General features: G+C 42.1%; 2 protein-coding genes across 2 annotated transcripts in view; one reads left to right on the top strand and one right to left on the bottom strand.

Moving 5' to 3' along the window:
- The window catches only part of LOC131450865 (phospholipid phosphatase-related protein type 5-like), a 63,239-nt gene extending 61,162 nt beyond the window's left edge, over positions 1–2,077 (bottom strand). Inside the window, exon 1 of the mRNA XM_058622260.1 lies at positions 1,707–2,077. The gene's annotated coding sequence lies outside the window, so the exon portion shown is untranslated. The remainder of the gene's footprint in view (positions 1–1,706) is intronic.
- LOC131450713 (phospholipid phosphatase-related protein type 4) lies at positions 1,930–17,190 on the top strand. The gene is made up of 7 exons (XM_058622243.1): positions 1,930–2,014; positions 8,670–8,855; positions 10,742–10,871; positions 11,403–11,598; positions 14,303–14,360; positions 14,876–15,049; positions 15,491–17,190. Exons 1-7 carry the CDS (start codon positions 1,943–1,945, stop codon positions 17,141–17,143), a joined length of 2,469 nt encoding a protein of 822 aa, XP_058478226.1. The 5' UTR covers positions 1,930–1,942; the 3' UTR covers positions 17,144–17,190.
- The last annotated feature ends 647 nt before the right edge of the window (positions 17,191–17,837 follow it).

The raw sequence follows: 17,837 nt of genomic DNA, 5'->3' as shown, positions 1-17,837 counted from the left end.
GAGAAACAGAGGTGTAAGTGTTGGCCGCTGGGTCAAAGCTGACGTTTACACTTGTGTAACTGTGTGATTACAGTGATCACACATTCTCTCACCACAACAACACACAGCTCAACAAAGTCACATTCAAACTCTTTTAAGGTTATTTTATTAATGATTTTCAGTATCTTGCAGCTGTGGTAAATTAATATATACTATTTCACTCTTTTTTTATCACAATAAAAGTGATTAAACAACTAACATTGTGTATTATAATAGTCACTGTCACACACACACAAGTGAGTTCCAGACTCACTTTTTATTCAGACTCTTATTTTACTCTTTTTTTACTACTTTTAATGAAAGAAATTTCAAGTGTATTTTTATCCAAAATTCAAGCTCTTTTCAAAACTTTGAAACACAAAATTCAAGCATTTTCATGAATTCCGTTTGTATGAACACATGAACAAACAAAAACACACGTATGAATGATATAAATGATGATTGAAGATGAATATGAATGAATCTGGCGTTATGAACACATGCAGACACAGCCAATAACGTCACATGTGCACAAATGTGTGTGGAATCATCGCAGGTCATGACCTCACATGACCTCACATGACCTCACATGACCTCACATGACCTCCTGAACAACGTATTGTATGAGTAAATATTAAAATGTTATACTTTGTTTATATGAGATTGACTTTGCTGTTATAACATGGTGGTTATAACAGTCAGTCTGATGAGATGATATAACTCTGTGTGGTAGGTTTGACATTTTTATTTAAAGAAATAAACAAACGGCTGAATTCTTCGTCCTTCACACGTTTTAATGAGCTCTTGTTTGTGTGTTTTGTTGTGTGGATGTAAAACACTCACTTTTTATTGAGATCAAACGTTTGTTTCAGTCCCTCATAAACCAGACTTTAATGCATGTCATTAAACCCTAACCCTCATTGTATTTGAATCAAAAGTAAAATGTTTGTTTCTTTTTTTCTATTTTGTTTTGTTGCTCAAACATTTGTTTCAGTGAAGTAAATAGTTTTAAATGTGCTTTATTGTAGATGTTAGTTGCACTGCTGTTTTGTGTTGTTTAGTTAGAATCACTTACAAACTGTAAACTTACTTTGGGTATATTGTGGGTTTTGTTCACAGATTATTGTTTGTAGTGTGTGTTAGTGTGGATCAGTGTGTTAGGGACTGGAGTGTGCTGAGTTCTCTGTCCCTGTGTGTGTGTGTGTGTGTGTGTGTGTGTGTGTCTGAAATGTTAACATGTGAATATTTGGAGGTAAATCAACTGTGGATTTAATTACTGCTTTGACTGAAGTCCATTGGTTCTGAAAGTTCTGCTCTGAACAGAACATTTGGACCACAGTGTTACAGCTGACCACACATATTCATATTCAAGTCATACTTACTGTAAATAAAACCTTACACCGCTGTATGTGTGTATTATATATACACTATATATATATATAATTAAATATAATCTAAGTCATTCTGCTGCGATGAATCACACTATTATTATTATTATTATCCATTCATTCTTTTATTTATTTATTGCTGTATTTGTCATTTTTCCTCTATATCATTAATTGTTAGTCAGCTGTTAAAACCATACGCTGTCAACAATCACTCAGTGCGCCTGCGCCCGCTCTCCTCCTCCCGCTCCTCCCCCTCCTCTCTCCTCCTCCTCCTCCGGTCTTTTCCCCTGACACACTCACAGCAGAGTCCGGGCTCCTCATCCCCCGTCATTAGCAGGTCCGTGCAGGTCCGTGCAGGTCTGGATCCTCCCGCCACACTCGGCAGCATGGAGCGCTGCTCCTGATCCCGGCTCGAAGCCCGGAGGAGGCGGCACGAAGCTCGGCTCGGCTCAGCTCGGCTCAGCTCGGCTATTCTTGTTCCCTCTGCACCGCAGCTCAGATTGGTTCGGGTTTTCGTGAGGCCTGAGTCTGAGACCATGTCTGCGAAAGAGAAGGGGATCCTGAGCAAAGACAGCGTCAGTCTGCTGCCCTGCTTCTACTTCGTAGAGGTGAGTCTTTATATCCTCTTCATCTTCATCATCATCATCATCATCTTCGTCACTATATCGCTGCTCTCCATTCACCTGGAAAACATACACATCACTGGCTTTTAATTTAGAATGTGTCTATTTACACACACACACACACACACACACACACACATTCTATCTTGGTGAAGTCAGCTGTAACAGGATGTTGATTCATGACATTTATTCTTTTATTTTATCACACAGTCTGTTGACATCAAACCTTATAAAGACCTTCATTTAAGGCTTTTCAGTCATTACTCTGTTGCACACAATTATATGAGATACACACGATATTATCAGATATTGGCTTTTATAGGATATCGGCTGAATTAGCTGAAACCGCTCTGACTTTAAAGTGTATTTTTATTTTGCACAATGAAAAACATGTAGATCTAAATCTGCTGATAAATATTCTGTTCATTTCAACACAAAAGAGACTGAAGGACGTCTCACACACACACACACACACACACACACACACACACATCATATATTTGTGTTACCTTCCTCATCCATGTAAGTGCATTCACTTAGTTGCAATATGCATGTTCACCCCTAGATGGCACTAACTTGCACTCACTGCTGTGTGGCTTGAGCTCCATCATGTTTTTGAATTATGTTGCAAATTAGATTTTAAAAAATCTCAATTAGACATTTTCCACAAATCATTGAGTCGCAGTAAAACAGAAGTTGATATTTTCACCACATCATTTAAATGATTAACTGATAAAAAGCACATTAGTGTCGCTGTGTTCACCACTTACATTTAGACACAAACAACCATTTCACAACACATATTCTGCTCCCAGCAAACATCATTCAGTTACAATAGCATCATATCATAGAATAGAATAGTATATATACATATATGTATATATATAGCTGATAGTAAAGGTTTTTGACCAACACGTACCATAGGCTCCTCCCACAGATGAAACACACACACACACACACTATCATTTAATAATCTGCATGTTATTTACAGTTCAGTGCATCATGAGCTGAAATGCAGCAGCAGCAGCAGCAGCAGCAGCAGCAGCAGCAGCATAAATGATTGTTCACACTAACAATCAAAGTGAGCAGATGAAATGTGAGGTTTGAGGAACGGTCACAGAGCAGCGTCTCTGGTGGGGCCAGAAAAACTCACTGAGGTTTGGTGACATTTTCAAACCAGTGTTGAGCTGAGTGGAGGATTGCAGAGTGAGTGAGTGAGTGAGTGAGTGAGTGAGTGATGCTGAAACATTTAAATACAGCTTGCATGCAGCTTGTAGTGACTGTCACTGGTTCCCCTGCTGTGCATGTTATGCATGCTCCAATTCACCACTGGCCCGTGGCTCTCCAATCAAAGTGGCATCATGCATTATAGATTTGCCTCCAATTCTGTGTGATGGATGCTCTCGGGAACGCCTGCCTCATTCCCATGGATTCCTCCCTCAGCTGGGATGTGGACGACAGGGAGGGGAATTCCTTCGTTTTGTTTTGTTTATGGAACGATTTCACTGCACTTCAATGACATGAAATCAGAAATCCCAAAGACATAAATCCCCGTTTGACTGAAGGCTGTTAGGGCTTTAAACTCAACACGGACGACTCAGACACTCAACTACAAAGTAGAGTAAAAAACAACAGATGCTCTCAAAGAGGATCAAAATCTATACTCCAAAAACTTAACTTAGCCTTGGTGACGTGGTTGTTGGACGACAGGACTGTGAGGACAGAGACAGACAAAAACCAACGGACACAAGACACGTGGGAGACGAGGACTCTTTATACATGAGGTCAGGGAACACAGGTGAAACTCCTCGGAGCTCAATTGTGTGTTGTGGATCTCGCAGAGGTGATGATATTTACCAGGGTCTTTGAATGCATCTCGTGGGCTGCTCCCGTTAGCTTACACTAACGGGAAAAACCTGATCTAACATGAATCTGCTCATGTCCTCATATCAGTGATCTGGTTGTGTGACTAGTCACATGACACACATTAAAAATGGTCATTGGTTATAAAATGAGGGGAGGGTTTAACTTGATCATCAGAGTTTCTGCGTTTTCAGCATAAATTGAGTCGTGTAGAAGTTTCCAGAGAAGAATGATGCTGGCAGCGAGTGTGAGCAGATGTAGGCCAACGGAGCATCACTGCTGAGCTCAACTCTCCCAGAGGAGCCAGTTATTCACAGAGACACAGAGACACAGAGACAGAGAGAGAGAGGATGTACGTGGAATACTGAGACATGTTGTGCTGTGATTTCTTTCTTTATTTTCTGGAGCCTGCAGCAGATTCACTCATGTCTGTTAGTGCAGTTTGAACCAGACGCTGATGTTTACACAGTTCTTTCTAACTAGTTCTCTAAAGAGTAAGAGTCAATGTAAGAGTTGTTAAACTGAACATTAAGTGAAGAGATGAGACATTATTCTCACCAGATTTTATAATCCTAATCTGCAGTGCATTTACTATGGATGCATGATATTCCACATGATCCAGTAACACATACTGTATTAAGTATTATATTTATATTTGTTTATTTAGTCTTAATGTAATGAAATGAACATAATATAGTGGATAGTACACGTTCTATATTTTGACTGGCTGGGTTTCTCTAACAGGGTCACACCTGGGTTCACGACCTGGTCCAACAATCCTCCCACAGTCCAAAAACATGCACCATGGATGGATTAGGTAAATTGGACACTCTAAATGAACTGCAGGTGCGAGTGTGACAGTGGGTGGTTGTCTCCGCCTGTCGTCCTACAGTATGTCAGCACTCCCATGTCCCTTATGTGGACGTTAAAGCGGGAGAAGACGGAAGGATTTCTCCAATAATTCTCATTATTATGTAATAATGTCATGTAATGTAATCAGGTCAGGCTGATTGTTGGTGAATAAATTGAACTTTATCCAAACATGTGCATGAAGTGGGAATATTAACAGACATGGGCAGTGAAATGTGTCTGTGAGGATTCTTTATTTGGTGTACTTAGGTAATACGCGTGTCTGGACACGAGTGTATCGCACGCGTGTTCTTCAGTCTTTATGCGGCGTAGGCGACTTTAGTGTGCTGGCATAAGATGGGGTTAGGGTTAACCACACGTACACACACGTACATGTACGCAGGTTTGAGCTCAGCTCCTTCACTTAGAACTGGGCTGATATCCAGTGGCACTGGCAGCTCCAGGCTGATGGTTCAGGAGGTTTTAAAGTTCCTCTGCTGTCTGTAAGTCATGATGTTTTGGACTGATGTCTCTGATGTCTCTGATGTCTCCGATGTCTCTCCATAGCCTCAAACTCTCAGCAGGAGACACTTCCTTGCTACAGTTCTCAGTGAGCCTTTAGCGAGCCACAGAAACAGTAAACGTTTTTCACGTCATGCAGAGAAGAAGAAGAAGGTGGTGTTTTACGTTCACTCACCTTAGTGTGTGTGTGTGTGTGTGTGTATGAAGCTGCACACAGCACCATGTTGGCAGGAAAAGCTTACTGTGCACTTTAAATATCACAGCAACAACAATAATCATCTTTATTGTCCACAGTGGAAATAAAATGATACATTTAATAACAGTCATACACACACAGAGGTCAATATGAGCATTATTTTCTTTCATAATTAGATTCATAAAGTTACTGCATTTTGTATGAAAGACTTGTTGTAAATGTTGGAGCTGCAGCTCTGTAGCATCTGCCCGAGGGCACGTTTATCAATTCTTTAAATCTGTTTAACCTGCTTTTAACCTGCAGAAATACGTCCCCATCTCTTCTGTTCTTTCTCACTCATTTTACTGTTGCTGTTTTTGTTCTTTGATTCCAGGTCTTCATACTACACACTTTCATTAAAAGCTTTTCTAAAATCCCCTAAAAAGCAGATCTGATATGAAAAGAGCAGACATTATTCCAGACATCACAACTTTGTGATAAACTTTCCCTCATCCACTCACACATCACAATAGAAACCTGCAAAATAAATCAAATATATCAATTCATTAGCTTTGGAGTTTGGTATCAACGCACACGCGCACGCACACACACACACAGGTAGGTAGGTGCAGCTGTACTATGAAGGCAGTGAGTGTTATTTTGGATGATCATCATGTTAGAGCTGGAGAAGAAGCACAGGAAATGACCGTGTGACGAGTGCAGCCCACACACCAGTAAACATCTGGCTGGCTTTTTTTAAATGGTGAGAATTTAAAACGGATGTAAACCAGATGGGAGGGGCCACGACCAGACCGACCAGACTTGCAAAGTCCCACTTGAGGTTTAAGTTTCCCCTTAACTGCTGACAAGGAAGCTTCAGCGTTGTGAGTGATGACAGAACATGATGTGAAGTATTAATATAACGCACACTCAGTGTCAGACCTGTTTCTAGAGCTCTCTACACTTTAAGTGAACTGTAAGAAACAGATCTGTGCCACAGCTGCACCCTTGGTAAATTGTGGGAATAATACACAACTCCTTATATGGACATCCTGTGTGTGTGTGTGTGTGTGTGTGTTTATAGGCGACATCTTCAGGCTTTTGTTGAGTCAAAGTCAAAGATTCATTTTTTATTGTTTTTTTTTTATTTTAAATAATTGTTCACAAAATAGACAAGTGAACTTTGCACAGTGACGGATTTCCAGACTTCACAAAGTCAATCTGATTTTCAAATGTTTGAGTACTTTTTGCTGACGTGTGTTTATCTAGTGGCTGAAAATGAACTGATTACCTCGACTGTGCTGGACATAAAAGGATATAAGACACTGTGGACTGCAGGATATTTATATACGTGTGTGTGTGTGTGTGTGTGTGTGTGTGTGATCCCTCTATTGTTGGGGTCCAGTAGCATCTCCTCCACCACACTGCTCTACTTAGCATTAGCTGGGGAAGCAGCACGTCTGCCACAGTGCACCACTGACTCAGGGTTTTAAGCTTCATGATACATCCCATGATGCTTCAGGACACGTTCAACTCCCACTGACACATCTAAGCACAATCCTCCGTGCCTTCAGCGGCACCTCAGTCCTCTGCAGAGCTGCAGGGTTTGAGAAATTGAGATTCTGACACAACAGAACGCAGAGCGAGATGGAGTCGGAGGTTTTATCTCAACCTTGTTTCGTCTCGCTGAGAAAAATCTCTTGACACTCACATTTCCCCACAGATCAGCTGTGTGATCAGCAGTTTTTTATGTGAGGTTATAAAATATAAAAAAAGTCTTGTTCTGTGGTACACACACACACACACACACACAGGTATCTTTGCTGTCAGTATATTCTATAATCTGAGGTGATCATTACACGCGTGTTCTATCAGGGCATTTCTGTGAGTTTCCTCTTTAATGGCAGAATCTGTGTTAATTACAAAAACAGAAGAAAGAAGCTTCCTCTGTGATCAGCTGTGATCAGACACTCAGAGAATGAGGGCAAAACTAAAGAGAGTTCAGCTCCTTGATATAATGTTTACATAAGAGTCTCAGCAGCACTCAGATGTTTTACTTCTTTTCTTTGATCAATTGTTGTAGATGATGTTTCTAATGCATTGTATTGATCTATTGATTCCATTGAGTTGTAAGTTTCCCTACAGGGGAATAAAGTTCCTCTTATAATAATGAAAGTTTTAATCAGACTGCTCTCGGAAAGTTGACCATGGAAGTGTTTTGTGGATTATTTTGAACAAAACTTTACAGTAGGTTTGAATCACAGCTCTGTAACCATGGATTTACCTTTCCAACTACAAGTTCATTCATTTATTCACTGTCCAACACTTAATCCTCCACATGAGGGTCACAGCGGGGGAGGGGCACTAGAGCCACTCCCAGCTGACGGTGGATGGGTAACCCGTCCACCGCAGGGCAAACATATAAGCCGCTTTTCCACTATGGTCCCAGCTCGCCCAGCTTCATCAATATTTATTTTAGCATCTAAACATTTTATGAATATGACTTTAAAACTATTTATTTGCTAATGTGTCACTGCCACAGTTTGGTAACTTTTTAAGTTATAATATCTATAACTTCTTCATGGCTACGACGGAACTGGCCTGTGTTTTATTTTTCATTTGAAAGTGATAATTGTGTGTGAGGTAGTGACACATGTGAGTCAGTGTGAGCTCCAGTGTGACACTGTTGACACATGGATGCTCAGAAAAAACAACTGATTTAGCCACAAAACTAAAGGCTCAGCCTTTATTTCCAGGTGTTAGCTAAGGAAGGAGCTGTGGTGCGTGTGCAGCATCGTGTTCTGACTGAACGTAAACAAGCAGCAGAAGTTTGACTCACTCGAGTCTGACTTAAACTAACATGTGCTGTCACAGTCTTTACAGTTAGCCGACTGTAACGACAATTCATACACGAGAGGAGATCTAGCACGACATAGATAGATAGATAGATACTTTATTCATCTCACAGAGAAATTCACATGTCATCGTCCATCACGCTCAGCTCCATCCTCATCTCCTTAAGGTCAAGAAAACTATTTTCCATGCCTGCGTCCTCACTGCCAAATCAAATGAGCATGTTCATTGAACCATAGAGCTATGGGCACATTCCAAGCATTAACTGTCTGTTTATCTATTAATTTATTCATTGGCAATCTGTTAACGCTCCTTCTGCCTCAGCTGTTTACGACTCTCAACCCTAACAGCTTCCTCTGCTGTTGTGTCCATCGATAGTTGCCGATCCTGGTGTCGTCTGTGGTCAGTCTTTACTTCCTGGAGTGGACGGACGTGTTCAAGCCAGTGAAGTCTGGCTTCACCTGCCATGACCGCAGCCTGAGTCTGCCCTACATCGACCCCAACCATGAGGTCATCCCTCTGCTGATGCTGCTCAGTCTGGCCTTTGCTGGACCTGCCATCACGGTAAGACGTAAGAATGACATACATGCATTTGTCCGTCATAAAACTATAGATGTTACGTAATACTTTCCCTAGAGGGCGGTGCTGAGCACCAATGAAGAGGTGATTTTATTGTGCTTTATCTGAAACAGAACATGGGGAACATTCTTGCTTCACTAGAAGAATGAATGCCTGTATCGCCTCTTCTTCATCTGCATGGACTCTATACTGAACCCATGATTTCCAGTGTTGCTCCGTTTCATCCGTCATCAATAGACCGCAAAGTGATTTGTTCCTTTCTCAGTTCAGTTGATCTCAGCAGCGAGCGTGACGGCCGGGAATGGAAGTGCCGCGTTCTGTGACTCACTCGTGAATGTTCGGTGAACGACGCACAGAGAGTGATTTAATGAACAAACTGTCGCTGAGGACGTGGTTCACGTACGCTGTGTCACTGTGTACTGGGCTCCTGCTAAGCACTGAACGATTTGGTGAACAAATCATTTTAATGAACACATTCTAGGGATTCAGTACAGTCAAAAAAATGCTGTTCCCATCACTACCGCGTACTACAGTACAGATGAAAAGCTTTGAGTAAACACTCTATAACAGGGGCGTCAAACTCAAATGACCTGGGGGCCAATGAGCATCTAGTCTGGTCAAGCGGGGGCCGACATAGAGGAGTGGAAAAAAAGTGGAAAAAACAACTATGTAGTGGCCGGTGGTCAATATAAGATATTCATTATGATATTAGACAGAATTGCAAAGTAAACGTGCTTATTTTAATATAAAATGATTCACAATAAAAACATATTTATGATGCACAAAAACAGAGAATTAAATTGAAAATTTAGCAAATAATGACGAGGATAATTGTGATGAAAACAGCTTAAATATATGTAATGTCATGTTGAGTGTAATACATTTAATAAAGCAACAGAATGTCTTATTACTATTATAAAAATATTGCCGGCAAATACATTTAGTCTTATATTCTGTCTCTATTCCATCACCTCGCACAGTGGTTGGCGGGCCGCATGGGGCCCCCGGGCCACCAGTTTGACACATGTGCTCTATAACTAGACTAAATCTGCTTTGCTAGAGCCTTCTTGATTTGGTTTTGCTGGTACACAAAGTTTCCACATAGTTAAATGTCTGTATGCGAGTGAACCATAAAGTGCATTCACTCGTATGGTAACTCCTGTTATCTCTGGTGTGTCTTTTAAAGACAGGCCTTAAACTAAACTCCACTGCATTAAAGAACAGCCAAGTTTGGAGTTTGCCTCATGAATGTAAAAATGAACTTGCAGTGGTTTTCTAGGAGTCCCAGATACGACATGAGGAGGAAAAAAAGAAAAAACAACTCTGATTCGTGGCCACAAAATAAGTATAATATCCATCCATCCATGTTCTACGGCATTATCCGCCACATGAGGGCTGAACAGTTCACCAGTTCATCACAGGGACACAGACACAAACAACCATTCACTCTCACTCACACCTACAGTCAATTTTAGAGTAATCCCCATAGTGCATGCTTTTGGACAGAGATCAGTGTGATTGAGTTTTTTTTAGGTTGGGAATGAGTTACAAAGATATTCTCAAAAGCCCGACATTGCAAGGAATCATTAGCGAGAGGCATTTAAACAGAATATTAATAGCCAGGTTACTTTACAGCTAGAAACGTAACCCCGCCTCCACCTGCTGACGACACTAATCTTCAAACTCTACACTAGCTGTGTACACGCTACAATCCTGTCAGGGATTGGCTGACTCGTTTGTCTTGTTGTCTTGTCTGCACTAAGACAGTGAACCTGTGTCTTAACTGACGTCCAACATCAAAACACCGTGTGTGTGTAAACGTGTGTGTGTGTGTACACGTGTGTGTGTGTGTGTGTGCGCTGTGTTAACAGATCATGATCGGTGAAGCCATCCTGTTCTGCTGTCTGTCTCGGAGTAAGTGCGGAGCAGGAGCAGAGGCCAACATCAACGCTGCCGGCTGTAACTTTAACTCCTTCATACGCAGAGCTGTCCGATTTGTTGGTAAACTCTTTTTTCTTTCTGTCGACGCAACACAACTCTGATGATGTAAGATTAGATTTGACAACTTTGGACTCATTTTAAAGTGTGTCTGTATGAGGTACACAGTGACACATACTAGCTGCTGCACTGTGAACCAGTTAGAGACATGAGGACAAAGCTATATTAGCCACTTAACAAAAAGTCTTGAGTGTTTGTCTCTTTATCACAAGCCTTTTATGACTGGGAACCAACGTTTGTGTTGCTTTGTAAAACGCCCTCTCTCTGTACTGAAGTGGACAGCAGTAGACCGACAGCTCCTCTTTCCCCACGAGCTAAAAACGCAGATTTTATTTATCAACTATGAAGCAGGACATTCAGCCGTTTTGCTTAAGAGCAAGAAGAAATGACCCAAGCGTGCACAGCACAGTCAGCACTGATTATGTTCTTCACTGTATCACAATTAAAGTGACTCTGTTGCTGCTGGTGTTCAAAGGCCCTTGGACCTTCTGTACGCTCTGTACGTCCAGATGTTAATAATCCTTCTTGCCTCAGGTGTTCATGCGTTTGGTCTCTGTGCCACGGCACTCATCACTGACATCCTCCAACTGATGACAGGAAACCCAACACCTTACTTCCTCACTGTGTGCAAACCCAACTACACCACACTGAACGTCACCTGTGATCAGAATCCGTACGTCTTGGAGGACATTTGCTCAGGGGCGGATCCTGCAGCCATCAACCAGGGCAGGTAAGAAGAAGAGCAATTTGAGTCTCAAGATACTGACAGTGGAGATGTCTAAAATAAAATCTTGTTTTGTTTTGTGATGATTGAAACACAAACAGTGTTAATATAATAATATAATGTCAAAACATTATCACAAGTATGTTATAGTTGAAGTTTCTTAAATTTAAAAGGTAAACAAAGTGACTGCTTCAGTTCCTTTACACTGCTGGATACTGTCTTCATCAGATGTTGATGCTGGCTGCTCTGCTGCTGCTGCTTCACTCAGCGTAATGTTTAGGACGTGGTTAAAAATATTGGTCCTGTTGCCGTCAGATGTGCTCGTCTAAATAACTGTTGTTTGAGGAAAAGCCAAAGCAGTTCCATTTAACAGAGGTGGATTTCTTTTCGGGAACCAACTCCTCTGTTTTGTTTTTATTTTCAGTCATGGCTTGACTCGCTGCAGCGAGTTCACTATCATTGGTTGATTGTCATTTTTCTAGCATGAAGAGGATGAGGGTCTGAGCATAGAACAACAGTGGATAGAATGAGCCTGATCTCTCTGCCTTCTCAAAGTTTGACCTTCTCTCCACACGTCAGCTTCATGTCTGTTCAGGTTTTACAGACTGTATTTTGCTGGAATCTGTCCATGGAACCTGGTCTCGTACTGTTGTATTTTTCAAGATGACTTTACTCACAGAGAAATATCACATACCTGTGCTGTAGTCTCAGTATTTAGTTTAGTAGGCTGAGGGTTGAGGAGGTTGTTGCTGGGTTTGACCTGAGCTTGTAGGACTCATGTGTGTGTAGTTCAGTCTGCAGACTGTGGCTCTAATTATAACTAATTATAACCTAGTGCTGCTGGCATCAACAGTCTCCTGTTCTCTGTGTAAGCTTTGGCTTTACTCTCATTTCCACAGCAGCATGAAAAGCTGTTTTGAGGCTTCACTTGTGCAAATGAGGCAACAGTATCCTACGTTAACAGCAGAAATAATAGATTATTACACTGTGACACATCATGGTTTGGGTTGGAGGTCATTCTAAAGTGGAAATTTGACTTGTAGAGTTATTAGCTAATGATGATGAAGTAAGTGAGTAAGTAAGTAAGGTAATATATAAGTATGATGAAGTCCACATCTTAAATATTAACAAACAAAGACTTCTTTTTAACATTAAAATCTGTCTTAAATACCTAAAACTTTTAAGGTTAAAAATCGTGGACCGTTTGCTGTTATAAGTGGTTTATCGTGGTACGAGCTGCAGATCAGCAAATTAAAAAGAGAGGCAGACTCCTTGTATTTGCTCCTGGTGTCTGAATGTGTGTTGAATAATCCTCCTCTAATCTCAGTATAAATTATCAGTATAATTAGCGTCGTCTTCACAGTTCTTCAACACTAAAATAATGGTTCACTGCCCGGGGCTCCACAGTTCGTCAAAACAGTCGGTTAAAAAGGCTGAATAAGACGAGGTTCTCTACGATTACAGCAGGATTATCTCTCCTCTCTGTACATATGACGTACAGTATGTGTGGATGCAGAGATAAACAGTTCACTCACAGTGTAGCGTGTACACAGCTAGAGTTTGAGAGTTTGAAGATAAGATTATATTTTATATTTAAATGACATATTTATGTCACCTTCTTAAAAGTATGTTCACTGAGAAAAGGTTTTCTCGCTGTAATCATTCCTTCTTTTATCTGTTGTTTTAATATCAGGGTTAATTAAGTAACAGTTTTATGGTACAAACTGTTTACCAGCTAACACACACACACACTATATAACTTTGTACTACAGAAGACCAATGTTTGTAGACTCAAGTCTCACATCAGCTTCAGAATAAAGATGTTAATGTGCTCCCATCACAGTTTTTAAATGATTCAAATAGAGTAAAATTACTTAAACTTGAATACTTGCTGATACTGAGTACTCAATAATACCATCCATTCATTCATTCATTCATTAACTGCTTTATCGTCCAGATGAATGTCGCTCGTGCCACTTTATACGTTTTTTTCAAATGACTTGTGTCGTCCTCTTGACAGTCTAACAGAGCACAGGTTACACTCTGCTCATCGTTTGTCGTCATTGCAACACAACACACTTATAGCCACACAACTGCTCACCTTACTTGAAGATGGGTAAAGTGGTATCGGGTGCAGTAGTATTGGAGTAGTTATACAAATACAAGAACATACAGATACTGGTATTTGTATTGGTGGCAGTGCCTCCCTGGTTTCTATCCTCCCGTTTCCACAGATGTTGTAAATGTTGGTTTACACACAACGATCACAGCCTAACACACAAATGCAGAGTCAGGATGAAGAGAGTTTGGAAGACTGAGTACAAGCAGTTGTGATAAATAGGTCACTGGGATGGAGCTCAGTGACAAAAAAAAACAGGCCACATGTTCACTTTCATGCTGTTCAAGCTCCTGCTGCTACACTGCAGAGTGTGTGTGTGTGTGTGTGGGTGTGTGCGTGTGTGTGTGTGTTCCCAGGTCCTTCACTGTGACTGGGCTAATGCTATCAGCTAACTGTCACTGCAGAGGAAACACTTCATTACTGCGGTGAACAAAAAAGAAAGGTGTATAATTTGGCCCTGTCATCCAACCCATAATAAGCGTGTGTGTGTTAGGTGATATGTCGTTATTATGCTCGCGTGTCTCCGCCTCTTGTTGACTCACATGCACATGTGAAGACTGGCTCAGTCTGTTTGTGTTTCATGTCTTGCAGAAAATCCTTCCCATCACAGCACGCCACGCTCGCCTCCTTTGCTGCTGTGTATGTTTCGGTGAGTAATGGTTTGATCCCACGCTAACACTTAGCCACATTCACCCTCACATTAACCACGAGTTAACTTCAGCAAACAGGGAGGGGACAGATGGATGAGGGAGTGATTTCCTACTCCTCTCTGTTAAGTTGGCCGATCTGACTGAGTGAGAGTTCAGGTGTTTGGACACATGGTCAGTTTGGTCTGTACATGACCCCTGTGTGACCTCACTGAAAACATGGCTGCCAGCAGAGCTTTAGTCACTTCACAAAAGTCATTCTTAGACGGCCTGTTTCACCAGAAACCAGGAGAGAGGTTTGTGAACAGCTCACTCTCCTTTACCAAAGTCCATAAAGAACATCAGCATTTTTAGCTTCCAGGGACACAGGAGAGTTTGTATCACTTCCATAAATCCAAATGACTGATTTTGAAACAGAAACGACAAAATAACACTTTTGAATTTACTGATGGAGGCAGCAGTGGATCGACAACTGTGTGCCCTGATGTAAAATCACAGTTTTTTGATGTTTCCACAGATGTACTTTAACAGCACTCTGACAGACTCATCCAAGCTGCTCAAGCCCCTGCTGGTTTTCTCCTTCATCATGTGTGCCATCATCTGTGGTCTGACCAGAATCATCCAGTACAAGAACCACGCCATCGACGTCTACCTGGGCTTCCTGCTGGGAGGAGCTATAGCTCTCTACCTGGTAGGTTCATCAGCCATTTCCTTAACAAGCAGTTTGTTATGGGATAAGAAATCAACATAGATAATGTGATAAGACATTGATGTTTTTAACTGATGTTTGTTCTGTGGAGGAATCATTCATTCATCCATTCATTCATTATCTACGGCTTTATCCTCCACATGAGTGTTGTCAACTGTCATAGCGCAGAAAATGTATGTCTTTAGTGTAAATGTTTATCGTCTGTGCTTCTGATGACTTTGCTGATCAAACAGAGTTGGTAAGGTTGCCTGCTACTGTCTCGGTGGTGGTCAACTTTTCTCAGCTTCAATCTCGTTTTCAGATGCAAACAATTGTCCTATCCCATTACATAATGCTGTTACATTACAGAAGAAACAGCATTGTTGGTATCGATGTTGCTAATGATGCTAATATTTGATATTTGTCCGTTTTCTGTTGTGCCAGGGCTTGTATGCAGTTGGAAACTTCCAACCAAGCGAAGAGTCCACCAACAGCCCCCCTCCAACGCTACAGCGACCACCCTGCTCCCTGCCTCATATAAGCCAAGAGGCTGTCCTCCACCACCTGCAAATGAAAGCCAGCATGGGTGGGGAGCCTGGATTACCCACCTCCCACTCTGAGGGTCTCCTTCACCGAAGTCTTCAGCAGCAGAGGCCAGAAGACTGCCTGAACCGTCCCAGTGCTGATGTGGAAGTGATCTCCCCCCATGGCCCTCAGAGCAAAGACGCCATCATGACCTTTAGCCACACACTTCCTCGTGTTCACACCCCACAGGCCATCGCAGCTTACGAGGAAGCAGCCAGGCGTCACGCTGCCACCCTCCACCATGCCTCTATGGACTCCAGCCGCTCAAAGCAGCTTCTGTCCCAGTGGAAAAGTAAAAACAACAACCACAAATGCTCCTTGCAGGTGCCAGACTCCTTCTCCTCTTCTGTGGACTCGTCATCTGGCCAGTCCTCGCAGCATCCGCTCCACCACGGTAGCATGGAGCTCCGATCTAGCTCTGAACCATCAGCTGTGGGTCTGAATGGAGGCTTTGATAGTCACGCATACATGTCCAAACTGGCCACAGGTTCCAGTACTACTCTGCCTAGCAACTGTAGTGGCATCACTGGAGGAGCCAGGATACCCATGCAGTCCAGACCTGGCTCTTCACAGCTGGTTCACATACCAGAGGAATCTCACGAGAATTACAACAGCAGCTCCCTGAGGACAGTGGCAGGAAATGAAGGGAATAGCATAGTTCTGGCAAACTGGCAAAGGGCAGCAGAGAAGACAACAGCATGCAGGACTAACGATAACGGACAGGACACTCAGCCAAAAATCCTGCAGGTGATTGCTATGTCCAAGCAGCAGGGTCTACTACAGACTCATTCCAAGAGCTTAGACGAGAGCAGCATCAGCTGCAGCACCACTGGGCATCACCAAGGCTCTGCTCGCTTCAGAGTACTAAATGACCAAGAACCTGCCAGCACCACAGGGCCTAGCTCTCTGGGCAGCACAACAGGCAGTATTTCAGGGAGCACTGGAGCAATCGTCAGGGTAGAGGCCCACCCAGAAAACCACAGACCTGTGATCCAAGCTCCAGCCACAGATGGAAGTGGCTCATGGAGATGGCGGTCCCTGGACCACGGCACCGGAGCTGGTGGAGGTGCAGGGACGAGTGGCGCAGGAGTCGTCGGGAGTTTGAAGCAATCCTTTGAACTCAATGATCTAAACAGAGACTCCGAGAGCTCAGACTCGATACGTGAAGGGTCAATTGAAAGGAAGCGTGCCAATCACATCATGACCACCACTGCCACTGTTGGCACCCCACCAATAGTTACTGTCCACACCCAGAACACTGGCCAGTCAGAGCAGAGTGTCCAACCACAGGGCTTCTCTACGATCAGGGTCACTCCAGGAGATGCAAGTGGGTCTGGGTCTGGAGGAGGAGAGAACATGTCAGAAACCCTCTCACTCGCCTCCAGCCGTGAGTCAACACTGAAGAGAAAAGGCAATAACATCATCCTGATCCCAGAGAGAGCCAACAGTCCTGACAATGCCCGCAATATTTTCTACAAAGGAACGTCCATAACTCCTGTTTTCAAGGACTAACATAAAAACTGAGTGGTGACCCCTGAGCAGATGTAGCTAATAATGCCACGCAGCAGCAGCAATTTTCAGACAACCCCACAACTGTGACACAAGTTAGTATTACCTGCCATTGTGTACATATACATATATATATACACACAGTATATATATATATCATAACTTCAACAGAAAATGTTGTATCCAGCATGAGATTTTTGTACATGTTTACACTAAAGCACAACCTTTTAAGTGTTGTAGAAATAATCACTGTGTATTTTTGTGGTCACTCCTAAGGAAAGCTGTTGTAATGTTAATGCTGTGCCAGTGCTTTGGTGAGAAGAGAACCTTTTTTAAATAGTTCTGTATGTTTCAGATATAAATCATCACAAAAACAGAAAAAAAGATGGTTGAACTGTAGCAAATTACAGCAAAAATGACTGAGTTGTAGCTGTGAAACCAGTCTTTCCCTCCCTGGTGCTACAAGAGAAGATAATATTTACTATATAGTATATAAAATAATTTGAGAAGAAAAAGACAATTTAATTTTATAAAGAGTGAACAACTATGATGTTAATATGTGACAGATATATGTTTTGTATTTTGTCTCTTTTCTGTACAGATACCACATACTCGATACTGTTTTGAACCATAAGTGTGCTTAGCATTCCTTCTGTAGCTATGAAGTCAAATATGCGGTGACTTGCACTGAATTATG

Source organism: Solea solea, chromosome 1, assembly GCF_958295425.1.
Source record: "Solea solea chromosome 1, fSolSol10.1, whole genome shotgun sequence".
NCBI lineage: Eukaryota > Metazoa > Chordata > Actinopteri > Pleuronectiformes > Soleidae > Solea > Solea solea.
The sequence above is the reverse complement of the archived record's forward strand: the minus strand, read 5'-3'. Positions and strand labels throughout refer to the sequence as shown.